Below are 15,595 nucleotides of genomic sequence, written 5' to 3' on the forward strand. Positions count from 1 at the left end.
AAGTGTTGTAATCATCCTCCGCCTCGAACAGACGTGCAAATGCTCGGAGGATGTGGAGATGCATGCTTGGAACTGACGTTCACATAAGAGATTAATTATATGTGTACTTTAGCGCATCACAACGCTCATTAGACGGATTTATTAACAAACCTGACAGCAAAGGGTTTGGAGACACCGATATAGTGGGGTAAAGCCGTTAAATCTGTTGAGCCACGCTACAACGTAACCAGAAGTTATTCGAACGTAAAAAAAACAACTTCTTCAGGCTTTAGGGAGTTCTCCTCCTGCATTTGCTTCAACCGGTCTTTTAACCGCGCACAGCGAGAAAACAGTCTCCTATTTTTTTGTGCTGCTGCTCGGAGTCTAGCAGCAGTGGTCCGGGTGCGCTTTCTTATCAATCCCTTCAGCCTTGATTTTCGTGACTAAAGTGCCTTTCTGGTGTACCGGCAGGAGATGCATGCTTGTCGTGCAAAGAGCAAGTGAAACAAAACTTTATTCCGGGAATTGAAATTAGTCTGACTTTATAAAAAGTATGGCACACACCATAGTAAATGACTTTGTAAATTATCATGTGCTTGCGTGCATTTATATTCTTTACGCACAGAACACAAAAAATCATACCTTCAGATTGTTCCTTTCCTGCGCATTTTTTGCTGTAGTATGCCCCATTACGGATGGTGACCTGCTGCTCTAGGCCTTCTGTTAAGTTGGACTTGGGCATCTGGCTCGTTGGCAAGGCACCAAGGCAGACACGATGCGAATCAGTTCTAAAAAGAACGTCCGCTGCTTGTTCACGACTCAGAATGGTTCCCTTTTCGACGATGCTGCCGTAGAGATGCGCCGTGTACTTGACTTCAGGCCCGTCGTGCTCTGTAAATATAACCGCCCTTTCACAGACAACTTCTTCGGACTTGCACATTATGAGTTTGCAGTATACAAATCCATTATGGCCCGGCACGTTGTGTGAACTCCAGTACACCGAAGGCACATCGAGAGAGCGAAGGCCTAACACAGAGGTTGCCTCAAACAGCTGCGGTTCAAGTGCGTCGCCTTGCAAATATGGCGTGTCAAGTGAAGCGAGTTCCTTTACAGCGTCATTGTGACTGTTTTGTTCAGTACAAGGCCTCTTGGGATCAGCAGAACACACCGTAGGGCTCTTCCGCTTTCTTGGCGCCCGAGGCGTCGGCGTCTTCTTCGATAAATAGCCCGGCGTGTTTGGTAGGAGCGTAGGTACGGCATCCGGCAGCAACTCTGGCTTTCCTCGCGGAATGCGTACCTCTTTCCCCTCTATAATGTGGACGTAATCCCGTAGGATACAAGAAGGATCGAAATGACGCTCGCAGACCGAGCAACTTTCATCAAGGACCTTATCTTTTCGATGCAGGTTTCGTTCCCAAACCTTTCTTTTTCCTTCATCTTTCGGCACGGCGAAGAGGGAAGGCTGCTCGCCTTGGGCCCACTTGTAGCCGGTGTCGCACCCCGGCGCAAAGCAATGACGTTGCCGTTGGCGATTAGGCATTGGCTCTCACTCGCGAACACCGCAGCAAAACATCACACTGCTAGCACTGCCCGTGCAGCCGAAACACCCCGTTTCTTCACAAGCAAGGTGGAGCTCAAGAAGCACGCTGCAACCCGCCGCAACACACGGAGAACGCGTCCGTACAGCCGGTGCGACTGCAGCGCCACCACATACATCCGGGACCTGTCTACGCTGCCGGCTTCACGACGGTGCGTGGCGCGCTCCGCCGCCTGAACACACTGCCCCTATTCTAGTACACTGTACCAATACCTTTCTCTATGCGCCCGCCGTCGCGTCAGTCTCTGTGCCCGCAACCGCGCCAGCGTCTTTGCGCCGGGCGTGTATGCGGTCAAGATGCCTCCGAACGCTAAGGACGTTAATAATAAGAATGCAAAACGAAGGGTGCTTCGCATCCACGGGGCTTAACCTTGATAAGCCTCCAACTTACCTCTCTCCACCTCCACCTCCTCTCTTACCTCCCAGCTTAGCAAGCTAAATGAGCACCTTGCCACGTTCACCACTCCTTCCTCCAGCGCCCAGGTCGCCCCTTTGGCTGACCTTGTAGAAACCACCACACAGGCACATCACACTCGCTTGGTTCAGCTGGAAACTTCGGTTCTCCAGATCCTTACCACCCTCCAAGCACAATCAAAGCAATTGGAATCCTTCGCATCTATGCTCCAATCCGTTCATGAGTCACTGCCCCCGGCAAAAAAGAAGGAACGCGTACCATCGCGTTCCTCTCCACTATCATAATGGCGTTTGGCGAGGACCTTGAGATTGTGCAGTGGAACTGCCGAAATCTTTGCCACAATAAGACCCCCCTCCACCAGTATCTACTGACCCGCCCCTCCCTACCTCATTTTCTCCTTCTCCAGGAGACCCGGACGGCCCGCAATGTCCCAGGCTACCGTGCCTACCATGCCACTACGGCCACACCACTTGCGTCTATTTATGTACGCAGTGACGTGCTCGTAGAGCAAATTGACATCCCCTCCACCCTCCTTAAATATTTAGTTGGTGTGGTTTATTACCACCCTTCTTCCCGCATCTCACTTGTCCTTTTGTCTTTTTACAACCCCCCTGTCACTTCCTCTTTATTCTCTGCTCTTGGCAAATTCCTTCACTCTCTTTCTTCTACCTCCCATCTCCTCTTTGGTGGTGACTTTAATGCCCCTCACACACTCTGGGGCTACCCACAAACCCTCAAACCCGGCCGCCTCCTCCATTGTCTGGCCCAGGAACGCCACCTCACCCTTCTTAATACTCCTGGCTCTCCTACTCGAGCGGGCACTGCCTCACAACGCCCTACGACACCCGACCTCACTTTCTCTCGGGGTTCACTTTCCTTTCACTGGCAGGTGACAGCCGAAACTCTTCTAAGTGACCACTTTCTCATCCATATCACCACCTCTCTCTCCCACATCCCTCGCTGCCATCCGATTATTCACACTGATTGGCATGCTTTTCGCACTAATCTCGCCTCCGACTCCTTTCAATCCTACGACGACTGGACGTCGCGCATCTCTGCAGCGCTCACGTCCAGTAGCCGTCGCGTTCGCTCTCGTTACCCAATCCAAGACCCAGATCCTCACCTTCTCCGTTTATGGCGTCGCCGTAAACGTCTTCAACGCTCCTTTCGCTCCCAACCACACAATGCCCAACTTTCCTCCCGGATCACTGCTTTGCGGGCCGAGATCGTCGCCCACTGCGCCTCCCTCGAGCACTCTCGTTGGAGTGCTCTTTGTGACCGTCTTGACTCTGCATTGCACTCGCGATCCGCATGGTCTCTCTTCAAATCCCTCCTTGGCACTAAGCCTGCCCTTGCTCCCACTCTAGCTAAAGCCCTCACTCAAGGAACTCCCTCCGATGTTTTTGATCAACTCGCCTCTCTCAACCTCCCGCCCCCTCTGGCACCCTCCTACCCGGTGTACTGCGGTGGACCTAACCCCGATCTGCACCAATCCTTCACTCTCCGGGAGCTCGAATCGGCTCTGGCTGCTAATGCTACACGCTCGGCTCCCGGTGAGGATGTCATTACATACACCACACTTCGCAACCTTCCTGACTGCGCCAAAGAATTCCTCCTTAAAACCTACAATGATGCATGGGACAGCGGCTGCCTGCCCAGCTCCTGGACCTCCTCCCTCATTTCTATGATTCCAAAGCCGGGCAAGCCTCCCTCTCTCTCTAACCTCCGCCCAATCTCCCTGACATCATGTGTTGGTAAGACCCTTGAGCGAATGGCCCTGACTCGCCTCTCTAATTTTCTCGAGACGAAGGAGTTCTTCCCTCATTCTCTCATCGGCTTCCGACGCCACGTCTGTGCACAGGACATGTTTCTGGTTCTCCAGCACACGTTTCTGTCACCTACCCCCACTCAAATTCACGCACTTGTGACCGTCGATGTTCGCAAGGCCTTGGACGGTGTTTGCCACGACCACATCCTTTCCCAACTCGCCTCCCTAGACTGTGGCTCCCGCATGTACTGTTATATCCGCTCATTCCTCTCTAAACGTGTCGCTCGCTTTCGAATCGACACCAATCTGTCCGACCCCCACAACCTCACCCGAGGCACTCCTCAAGGTGCTGTTCTCTCTCCTACCCTTTTCAATCTTGCTATGGCCCCTCTCGCCTGCCAGCAAGCTGAAATTCCCGACCTGCATCATATATTTTACGCCGATGACATCACTCTCTGGTGTTCATCTGGCTCTCCCGGTCACGTACAGGACACCCTGCAACGTGGCCTAGATCTCATCGACTCCTTTCTCACCACCGCTGGCCTCTCTCCTGCTCCTGAGAAATCCGAGCTTCTCCTTCTCAACCATTCCTCCTACCAGCGCTCACACAACCACTTCGTCTCTCTCCACCTTTCTGGCTCTCCCATTCCTGTCGTCACAAAGTGCAAAGTTCTTGGCTTCCCTTTGCATGCGGCTAAGAATGTGCAATCCCTTCACCGCGCTGTCACCACCTGCCACTCTGTAACTCACCTCCTGCGGCGCGTGGTCACTCGACGCTCAGGTCTCCACGAGGCTCACGCGTGCCGAGTTGCCCACGCGCTGGCCCTCAACAAGGTCTTGTACTTTGCACCCTACGCTTCCTTCACTCAGACTCAACTTAACGCTCTCGAGACTGCCCTTGTGGGCCTCTACAAGGCAGCTCTCAACCTCCCTATCACTACCTCTACCACTAAGCTCTTTGCCACAGGCCTCTTCCATCCTATTCGTTCTCTTCTCAGTCTCCATCGTGACTCGCAGCTTGCCCGGCTTTCCCTTACCCGTCAGGGTCAGTGGTTATTGACTCAAGCGGGTATCTCGCCCATTCCAATCTCCCCGTTTACCTCTCCTATTCCCACCCCCGCCCCCAATCTTCGTATCCTTCCCCTCCCGACCAACATGTCCCCCGTCCTGCACGCCGGACGTCGTCATGCGGCCGCACAGCACCATTCCCCTCTCTTCGATACCCAGGGTGTAGCTTACACGGATGCCTCCTTCGTGGCTCCTCGAGGTTCCTGCGGCTACGCCCTGTACCATCCACACCTCCCTGCTCCTGAAACCCACACCAGCGGGCCGTATCTACACCCTCCAGACGCATTGTCCCTCGAGGTCCTCGCCATTGCGCATGCCCTCCAGTCATTTTCCCTCCTTCCCTCTCTCCAAGAGTACACAGTCTATTCGGGCTCACAAGCCGCTATACACCACATACAGAAACGCACCCTGACCCCTTCTCTCCAACAGGAGGTCGAACGAGCGGTCTCCGCACTGCAGCCTTCCATCGTTTTCCTCCGCTGGGTCCCTGGGCATTCAGGGATTGACGGCAATGAGCTGGCCCATCAGCTCGCCCGCGACACACTTTTCCGGGCACCGTTGATCCCCTGGCCCAAGCCCTCGGAGGACGGTGGGAGACTCACCCTTCGCCGCACCATAAAAGAGGTCTACCTTGAGCTCCGCCTCGACAAACGCCTTTACCCTCCCCCTCATCCATCACTCACGGTGCCGGAGTCTCGCCTTCTTCGGCACATTCAGATGAATGCAGTTATCACCCCGTCCCGCCTCTTCCTCTATCGCTATCGATCGGACCCTTCCTGTCCCAACTGCCCCTGTATCTATGCGGACCTGGCCCATTGCCTATTCTATTGCCCGGCTGCTCAGCAGTCGGGTTCCTTCCCCCCACCCTCTCTATCCATCACCACCTGGCTCGACTGGCTTGGCGCTGAAGGGGAAGAAGAACAGCGGCTTCCGGTCGCCCAGGCGGTCGAAATGCTCGGCCTGTAAATTATGGTCGATTAAAAGTCTTTTACTACTACTACAAGCCTCCAACTTTTCTTTTTCTTTTTGATTTGCCGTGTACTGACCTTCTCTTAATCGGTTTTCCCCTCGTGCCTAGCTACACGTTACGCTGCTCATCCATCCCCTCTGGATTTCCCTCTGTCCCCTTTTAAGCTGCTTTTTCTCTTGATACAAAAAATATTCAAAAAAGACTATAAAACTATCTCCTCGTCATCTCCTCTTGTTCCTGACTCTCCCTCGACGTACCCGGTGGCTGACAAGGCGGTGAACAGCGAGCAAACCAGCGCGACGCGGAAGCGTGCGCTGGCAAGCTGACGCCATTCATATTCTGCGTATGCGAAAATCTACTTCTCATGCGCTATGAGAACTGCCCTTTTCAGTAGCCTGGCCTCGAATATTGTATTTGTAACAGCGTACTTTTATGTCGAAAAGCGTTCGGAAACAAATATGGTTCAATGTTGCTTTTACTCAGGGCTGGCCCTGCTGTAGTGCGCAATGGAATGTGGCCAAAATGATCAGAACTTTAGTTTTCGTCTTATGGGAAATAAATTTACCTAACGTTGACCACGTTGCAATCAGCGGGGTGGTGTGTCCTGTGTCTGGACTCATGTTGCGTTCATGAAGACGTTGGTCCTCTATAGATTGTGCAAGAAGCGTATCAGAAACGCTCTTTCTTCCATTGCTGTTCTGGCAGAATATGTTAAATGTTTCCACACTGTTTTTCTTTAGCTTGGCGCTCACAGAGATGCGAGAAAAATGTGAAATTACTTGTTCGAGCGCGGTTTACCTCAAATTATCTCTGAATTAATAATCCACACACTATCAGAAGACTAGTTTAGTTTGATTTTCTAGAGTTGTGTTTCGCATGTTGCATCCATGGGAAGCGTTGTAGATGGATTGTTCACTTTTGTTTCAAAACCAAGGGGCCCTCAGTCACTTGCGTTCAACGCATTTCGCAAAACGGTGCAAGCCGCCTATGAATGCAATATTTCATTTCATACAGAAAAACGTTGTTCAAAGTAGTATTGAACTCAACAACGAAGAAATGCCACCACCTGTGCGATAACCTCGCTTGGAAAGAAAGACAAGAAAGCAATTCGTAATTTGTAGATGCGAAATTATGATATTCAACCTAAAACTAATTCATTTATAATAAACACTATATTTGGCCCGTGTTGTCACTTAATATGCGTATTTCTTTGTGTGACACGTCACAATACTATTGCAAATGAGCCATTCATTAGACGGCAGATTTGGCAAATTCGATCCACATTTCACATTTGCTGTGCTGACTGTTATTAAGCATCATTTACAACTTTTTCGGTAATATTGTTTTCCTAACACTTTCTTGGCACTGTTACAAAATTCGTGTTGCTTAATATTTTTGTGTTTTTCTTGCGATGGTCCGACTACGCTGATCAAGGCATAGAGTATGTTTGCAGTTTCGACGTACTGTGAGGTCATTGAGCAAGTGTTGGGCGAGGAATTTGTTGAAAGGCAGCATAACATTACTCTTACATTAATAATGTAAAGATTAGTTGCGATATGTCTCACCAGTTCAGTGGCTGCAGGCGACGTGCATATTGTTGGGTACTGAGAGCTTAGCTGCAATAAATGTTGTTCCTTGAGTCCTTTATTCAATGATTTTTGGTGTGTATCCTAGCTGCTTATATTTGAAAGGTTACGTATTGCCACGTATCATTGTAGTGTCCGTTCGTTCGCGCAAGGCCGCAGGAAAGGGGTGTTATCATTTTTCTTCGGGACGCGAGAAGCGACCGGACTTATCTCGATTGATCACAGCCATGAAGAGCTGCATCTTCGTGTTTCCAGATTACTGTAGATGATCTTGACCTGTTATCTCGAAGTTTACTTGCCGCTTTTAGATTGAGCGATGCCGCGAGCGGTGGGCATTCGTAAATCGACGACTGACGAGCACATTTGTTGCTTACGCCACTGCGGTGCTGTTTTTTCTTTTCCGGGCGCAAGTCAGCCCAAATAAAGAGCTTCGTTCGAAAGTCTTGTTACTGTCTTTCTGACCACTGGACTGCCGTCACTACAACGTGACATCTGGTGGAGGTGCTGGGTCGCTTTCCATGTACCGGACACCCCCGAAGAATGGATGGAACAGTTCGACCATGTGGCTGTCTTTATCAACTGGGATGATGCCATGAAATTCACATACGTCTTCGTCGCCCTAGTGGGCCCACCAAGAATCTGGTTTGAGAACGAGAAAGCCAGGCTTGCGAACTGGGAAACCTTCAAGCAGCGGCTTCTCAAGACTTTCACAAACGTCGTGAGAAAGGAGAGAGCCCAGCAGCTGCTACAGTCTCGCATTTAACACCCAAACGAGACCGTTGCATTGTGTACTGAGGAGATGAAGCGTCTCCTCCGGAGTGCGGACGCGAGCATGAAGGAAGAAGAGAATGGAAAGTTGGGCGAGTTGGTATACGTTCATTTTGGGTGGAAAAAACAGCGCGAAAAGGACTGTTTTTTCCGCTGTTTTTCCGCGCTGTTTTTTCCACCCAAAATGAAGAAGAGAAGGTGAAGTTGCTTATGCGAGGAATTAAAGAGCAACTCTTTGCGGGCCTCGTACGGAACCCACCGAAACCCGTCACGGAATTCGTAGAAGAGGCATCCACCATGGAAAAAACTCTTAGTGCCCGAGCTCGCCAGTATGACCGCCAGCAAAGCTTTTTGTCAGCAAGCTGCCTGGACACCGCTAACAACGATAACCTGCGGGAGGTTATACGGCAAGTTGTGCGAGAAGAGGTCCGACGATTGCTGCCACGGGAACGCAGCCGCCGCTTACAACGCTCAGTGATGTCATCCGGAACGAGGTTCAAGAGGTCTAGGATGTGGCATCGACAACCACGCAGCCTATGCAGCCCCCAGCCATGACTTACGCCGCAGCAGTGCGCCGTCGTGCACCTCGACGACGGGACCCAAGCCCCAATCGCCCTCAGCCAGCTGAGTTGGACCGCCGCCCACTTGCCGCAACCCACCCGTCCTACGAGCGTCGCACACAGCCGAGGAAATGCAACGAGTGGAGAACTCCCGACCAGCGCCGCCTTCTCTGCTTCCACTGTGGCGAAGCCGGCCACATTCTCCGGTACTGCCCATACAGAAGACTGGGCATCACATGGTTAACTTAGGACGCCCCACGACCCCGACCCGGCCAGCGGCCAGCCTAAATTGAAGAGTTTTTGCATCGGCAAGAATGCTTATCGCCGAGCCACCTATCACGTTCCCCGTCGCCATCGTCCCCGCGCTTTGTATCTCCTAGCCAAGGCTATCATTAGTAAAAACTAATACGTTTGGAATATACGGTGTGCTATTTAAATTGCATTTTAAACATATTTTGTATTCATGAATACACTAAAAAGATGTACGAAATAGCCTCCTGAAATTTCATGCTTTGTATTCGATATATTTCTTAAAATATGCCAAAAATACCTCTCTTAAAGCATACTTCGAGCACTTTTCAAATACGTGACAAAATATGCATACAGGTTTCAGTGTATTAAAAGTGTACATTCTGAAATATGAAATTAATTCATCCAAAGTATACTTGAATTCTATAAAACATGCAGTCCTTGTAAACGTATTTGCAAAGCACTTCTGGCGGCCGTTGAACAGCCAAGTGCTCGAAATTGCGTTTCGGGAAATGGCATTTGCGTGTAGTGAACGTATTTGAAGTGTATTTTCATAAATACGCAATTAATTCGTCCAAACAATACCTAAATTCTAGCAAATTGGCATTCCGCCTTAGCATATTTCCAGCACACTTCGAGCTGCCTTTCGACAACCTAATGGTCGAAATCGAGTTTAGGGAAATCGCATTTTGTGTTGGCAATGTCTTTAAAGTGTACTTTCCTAAATACGCGATCAATCCGTCCAAGTAAACTACGATTCGAACAAATGGCCAGTCCGCGTAAACATATTTGCATCACACTTCATGTTACTCTGGTACAATCTAGAGCTCGAAATGACCTTTCAGAGAACAGTGAAAACTCTCCCTTTCCTGCCGTCCTTTCGCTGCAACACAGTAATCATAGCGCGGGAACAACGCAGGAAAAAGACCAGACGGTACGACATCGCCTGCGTTGCTCCCGCGCTATGATTACTATGTTGCAATGAATTACCAACGTGAAGTCCTTTCGTATATGGTAACTTCTAGCAGGAAGGTAATCACCACTTATTTACACTACGTGCTGATAACGTGATAGCATGATACCGGCAAAAGCGCCTTGGGTATTTTCGGACCAGAATATGCCAGCGAAAAGGACCACGGCCGTCAAGGCAGACCGGCTCCCGGAGACGCCTGTATATCTGTTGCTTCACAGTGCGACTCCTAACCTGTTTCTGATGAAAGTTTCGACTAGCAGTTATGTTCTAAATCGCTACCCGATTCGAACGCGACCAGTAGGGCACTTCTCGGATAATTTTTGGGCCCACAGTCTTCGCTCAAATAAACGCCTGACCGGACAAGATAGTGCGTCGCTCTCGGTGGGTATATATAAGGCAAGCCAAGTATGGCGCTTGCCGGAGCATTTGTTGTTCGCTGCGCCACTTCTGTGCTGATTTGCTGTGTAAGTGTCTTTGCCGTGCCCATGCCGTCACGTGGCCTTATCATCCTATTACATCGTGATTGATGATAACTGCGTTTGTACAATTTGTTCTGCAATTGAAACATTAACCCGTCTCATTCTGTGAAGCCGACCAGTCGACCTTTTTTAAGCCGATGTGAATATATTTTTAATGTATTAAATGAATAATTTAGTGTATTTCTAATGTAACCCAATGTATTTAATGTATATTTTTAGTATATTTTTAATGCATTATAAATATGCTAAGCGGGCAAAAATGTACTTCTCACGTATTTTAAACAACGTTCAAAATATTATTCGTTCCATACTTAGAAAGCATTCGCACTGCAGTTTAATTATAGGGGCAAAAAAATGCGAAATAAATATGAAATTATTACAATATGTTTGAAATGCATTTTAAGCAAATCATTTTCGCTAAGGGTACGCAGTGCATGGACGCTCCCCCAGCCCCCGTAGGTTAAACTGAATAAAGAATACTGGAAAATTGCAGCGGAGCACTAACAAGGACGAGACGAGAAGGACGCAAACACAAGCACTGACTAACAACTGTGTTTTATAGCTTTGAGCTAGCTTATATAATAACTAGGCACAAAACAAACCTGGACACAAACCTGGACAAGCTTGCTCGGAGTACCAATGGTGACAAAATCTCTGCTTAGATATATTTTTAGCTCAAAAACGCACAAGCCTGACTGCCCACTCAGTGTTATTGTTTCGGAGAACGGGGCATGGCAGGAAAATCTAGGAAAGTTTCTCCAGACTCATCTAAATGCGCTCGATATTGCCGACCCTTTTCAGGTGAAAGGCTCCAAGCAGCTGATTGACTACTTAAAAGATAGGCGCGGAGGTAGTTTTACTGCCATATCTGTGGACATAAAAGAATTGTTTTATTCCCTCCCGCATGACGACCTGTTAAGCGATGTCAGAGATTGTATCGAGGCCCATGGTGCCGTTAGATTTAAAAATGCTTCATGCGTGGCCGTTAGTAGCTTCTTGGAGCTGCTGGTCACTTACCTGAATTCCGCCTTTGCACGGTTCTAATAACACATTGTCTCTCAAAGAAACGGGATTTCCATTGGTTCTTGTGTCGCGCCTGTGCTGAGCGATATATGCCTTGCTGTCTAGGACCGCAAGATACGCGACCGATGCGCTGAGTTTGGAATAGACGAAGTTTTTAGGTTTGGAGAAGATTTTCTCGTGATCTTGAACGACGAAAACGGTTGTGCGAATACGCGAGTGCCCGAAGTTTTAACAATGTTTGCAGAGTGTCTTCGACCGTTGGCGGTAACTCATGAGCGCCCAGCCAACGGCCGCATTAGGTTCTTAGAATTAGGACTGTACTTTGGCTCTGAACACGTTTGCTGGGCCTGTGAGCCGAGGGGTAACAAACCAGTCCTCCCGTATGCCTCAGCGTACTCAAAGGTTGTGAGAGCCATTGTGAAGTCGTGCTTTTTGAGCGCTCTCGAGAAGACATGTGGGCACCGTAAAAAAGAAGCGTTTCAAAGCCAAGTGCGTCGTCTGGAGCAAGCGGGATATCCGGGGCATATCGCTTAACTGCTGTAGCAGAGGGCATACGAAAACAATCGCGAAATGGGCCCACCACAAATGAACGTCGAACAAAGGTAGCTGTTATACCATACCTACATGAGGTACCACACAAACTGAAAAGGATAGGAAACACAGCGGGGGTTGATATTTTCTTCTCAGCCCCGAAGAAACTGCATCAGTTGTGCAAAGGAGTAAATTCTGACACCAAACGTGAGCCCGACTGCGTAACGAGGCACCGTACACGTCTCGTTGACTGCGAAAAAGATGTGGTATATTGAAATCCCCTCTCGTGCGGCAACATCTATATAGTTCCAACAGGGAGATTTCATGAACACAAGGCTACAAGAGCACAAAAGAAATCTAAGGGATCCAAACTCAGGGGAACTCGCCTTACACTCTAGCCAGTGCGAGGGCTGCACCCCTGCCCTTGAAAGAACAGTTATTCTTCGCAAGTGCCGGCACACCACCACAAGGTTGATAGCAGAAGCTCTGGCGATATCAAAAAGCGCAGATAAGTGTGTCAGCAACCCCTCTGTGCGCCTTAGTGAAAAAGAAATCTCATTTCTGAACGTTAATGACAGGACGAAAGATTGGAGGAACGGGAGACAATTCCGATAATCGTGCCACGAATGCGTGAGGTGCTGTGTTAGTTCCTGTTTTGTTGTTTTGTGCCTAGTTATTATATAAGCTGGCTCAGAGAAATAAAATACAGTTGTTAGTCAGCGCTTGTGATTGCGTCCTTCTAGTCTTGTCCTTGTTACTGCTGCGCTGCAGTTTTCCAGTATGCAGAACCAACTAGCCAGTCACTATGTTTTAAGTTAATGTAGCTGCCTCTGGAGGTGAGGTTGCTTCTGAGCGCAAGAACAAAGGTCCTCCATCAACGAAAACGCAAGACCATGCCTCAACTACGACGACAACACCGACGACGACGACGACGCGGCCAGACTTTAAACTTTTACCGCGGCCCAGAGAGAAAGCGTCGGAGTACGCCCACCGCAGCCTCACTGCTCGACGAAGCCGCGATCGTACACAAAAGACAACGTACAGTAAGATAACGCGAACAAGTGGCCTTGAAGTTACGGTCGACGGTCAAGCGCTTACTGCATTTGTCGACACGGGAGCTGACTACTCTGTCATGAGCGGCCACTCGCTGTATGACCCAGGAATGTAACTACAACTTGGGATGGCCCGCTGATCTACACCGCAAGTGGTAACCTGATTACGCCGTCAGGACGCTGCACCGCGAGAGTTACTGTAAATAGGAGAACCTATGCTACAAACTTCCTGGTCCTACAGCAATGCTCGCGAGACGTGACTTTGGGAATGGACTTCCTGAATGAACATCGGGCGATCATCGACCTTCGATCTAAGCCAATCAAGCTTTCCACGGACAAAGCCATACCTGTTGCGACGAGCGCGACTCATCACGTTGCCTTAAACGTCCTCGACGAAGCATTGAGCGTGCCACCCCGATCAAGTGTCCTCGCCTGCATAGGTACTGGAGACATCGAAAATGCCAGGGGCGTCGTCGACGGGAACACACCGGTTACTCCTGGATCGAGGACTGGGCGTCGCAAGGGGAGTCGCCCAAATCCGAAATGGCCAAGCCCAGGTGCTGGTAAAAAACTTCACCGAAGAATACCGGTATCTAAGCAAAGGTACGACGATTGCTTTTCTGTACCATCTGACGAAGGCCATCAACCCACGTTTGTTATCAAGCCAGCATTAACCCAGAGCAGACAAGAACAACTTCAAAATTTCACCAGCGCCGCGACTAGGAACAAGAACAGAGAAGGAAGACAAGGACAAGCGCTACTAACAACTGAAAGTTTATTTGAAAAAACACAGATTATATGCACACAACTGACAACCGAAAGCGCCTGCGCTTCCCGCAAAAGCACGCAAAAGAAAGTTTAGAATCCAGATACAAAATTTCACACTCATGTAAGTGTACAGATGGTGTGCTAACGCACGTGTCGCTGTTCTTGTGAATGTGATACGCTTCACACAACTCCCTAGTCAGCTGATCTGGATGTCTGAATTTAATCTTAGCCCTGTTAAGCAGTGGTAAGCATGCTTTTTTATTAGACACACTGGGCTTGTTCAGATGACAATCTCTGTTGTGAAGGGACAGATTTGATGAAGGAGCACCATTCAAAGAAGTTTTATGCTGACGTAAGCGTGTATTTATGCATTTACCGGTTTGCCCAATGTAATTCTTGCCGCATTTAAAAGGTATGTCATATACCACTCCCTCTGCACATGGCACAAAGGGTGACTCATGATCCACCTGGCATGCATTTTTTCGTTTGCTTCTTATTTGCTTCTGTTCCCGGGCTCTTTTGTCAACAATAGCACAAACCTTGCCTAGTTAATTAGGGACCGAAAAGAGCACTTTAACCCCATATCTAGTGCCAACCTGCTTAAGCCTATGGGATAACTGATGAATGTAGGGTATTACCGCATACTTCGTTCTATCATTGCCGGAATTTTCCTGCGCTTTATGTCTACCAAACGACTTCATCTTCTTCAGGATCTTGTTGCTAGCAAGCGCTATCACATCTTTGGGGAAGCCCGCTGACCTTAGCCTTTGAACCTGCTTATCGAAGCTGCTGCCTAAAGTATGAATACATGGCTTAGTCGCGGCGCTGGTGAAATTTTGAAGATGTACCAACTAGCTCAAACCACCATTTTGCTCCAGACAAGAACAAATACTCAGTCTTCTTCAAAGGTACAGCAACTGCTTCTCATCAGCATCGAATGTGCGACGAACCGGGCTTGCCAAGCACCGCATTGTCACAGATGAACACGCCCGACCACTGCGATAGAGCCCCTACCGCGTATCGCTGCAAGAACGCCAAGCTATCCGCAAGCAAGTTGAGTAAATACTTCGTGACGATGTCATCCAGCCATTGGGGAGCCCCTGGGAAGCACCAGTCGTTCTAGTGATAAAGAGCGGCACCCTTAGCTTTTGCGTCGATTACCGCCGCCTGAACAGCATTACGAAGAAGGATGTCCACCCCCTGCGCCGCATCGACGACACATTAGATCGGCTATGCAATACTAAGTACTCTCATCGATGGACCTGAAGAGCGGATACTGGCAAATTGAAGTCGACGAAAGAGATCGCGAGAAGACTGCGTTCTTCACACCGGACGGACTCTTCGAGTTTAAGGTGATGCCATTCGGCCTCTGCTCTGTCCAGCGACGTTCCAGCGAGTAATGGATACGGTGCTCGTAGGCTTGAAGTGGAAAATTTGTCTAGTCTACTTAGATGACGTTGCTGTCTTCTCCTCAAGCTTTGAAGGCCATCTCAGAAGGCTTCAGATAGTGCTGGAAACAATGAAGTCTCCAGAACTAACACTGAAACCAGAGGACTGGCACTTTGCCTACGAGGAGCGGCTGTTCCTTAGTCACGTCGTAAGCAAGGAAGGAGTTCACCCAGACCCTCAGAACACGGCTCTGATCGCAGACTTTCCACAGCCTAATGACAGGAAAGCAATACGTAGATTCCTTGGATTGTGCGCTTATTACCGGCGATTCGTGAAGAACGTTTCGCACATCGCTGAACCTTTGACGCAACTCACCAATGCCGACGTGCCTTTTAAATGGGAAACGCCGCAAGCGGAAAC

General features: G+C 49.3%; 1 protein-coding gene across 1 annotated transcript; it reads right to left on the bottom strand.

The window, feature by feature from the left end:
• Positions 1-403: 403 nt before the first annotated feature.
• On the bottom strand, positions 404-1,519 carry LOC149338192 (uncharacterized). The gene has a single exon (XM_089550119.1). The coding sequence runs from the start codon at positions 1,517-1,519 to the stop codon at positions 404-406; it is 1,116 nt and encodes a 371-aa protein (XP_089406245.1).
• Positions 1,520-15,595: the final 14,076 nt, after the last annotated feature.

This window comes from Amblyomma mixtum, chromosome 6 (assembly GCF_055824585.1).
Source record: "Amblyomma mixtum isolate Tamu chromosome 6, ASM5582458v1, whole genome shotgun sequence".
Classification (NCBI taxonomy): Eukaryota; Metazoa; Arthropoda; class Arachnida; order Ixodida; family Ixodidae; genus Amblyomma; species Amblyomma mixtum.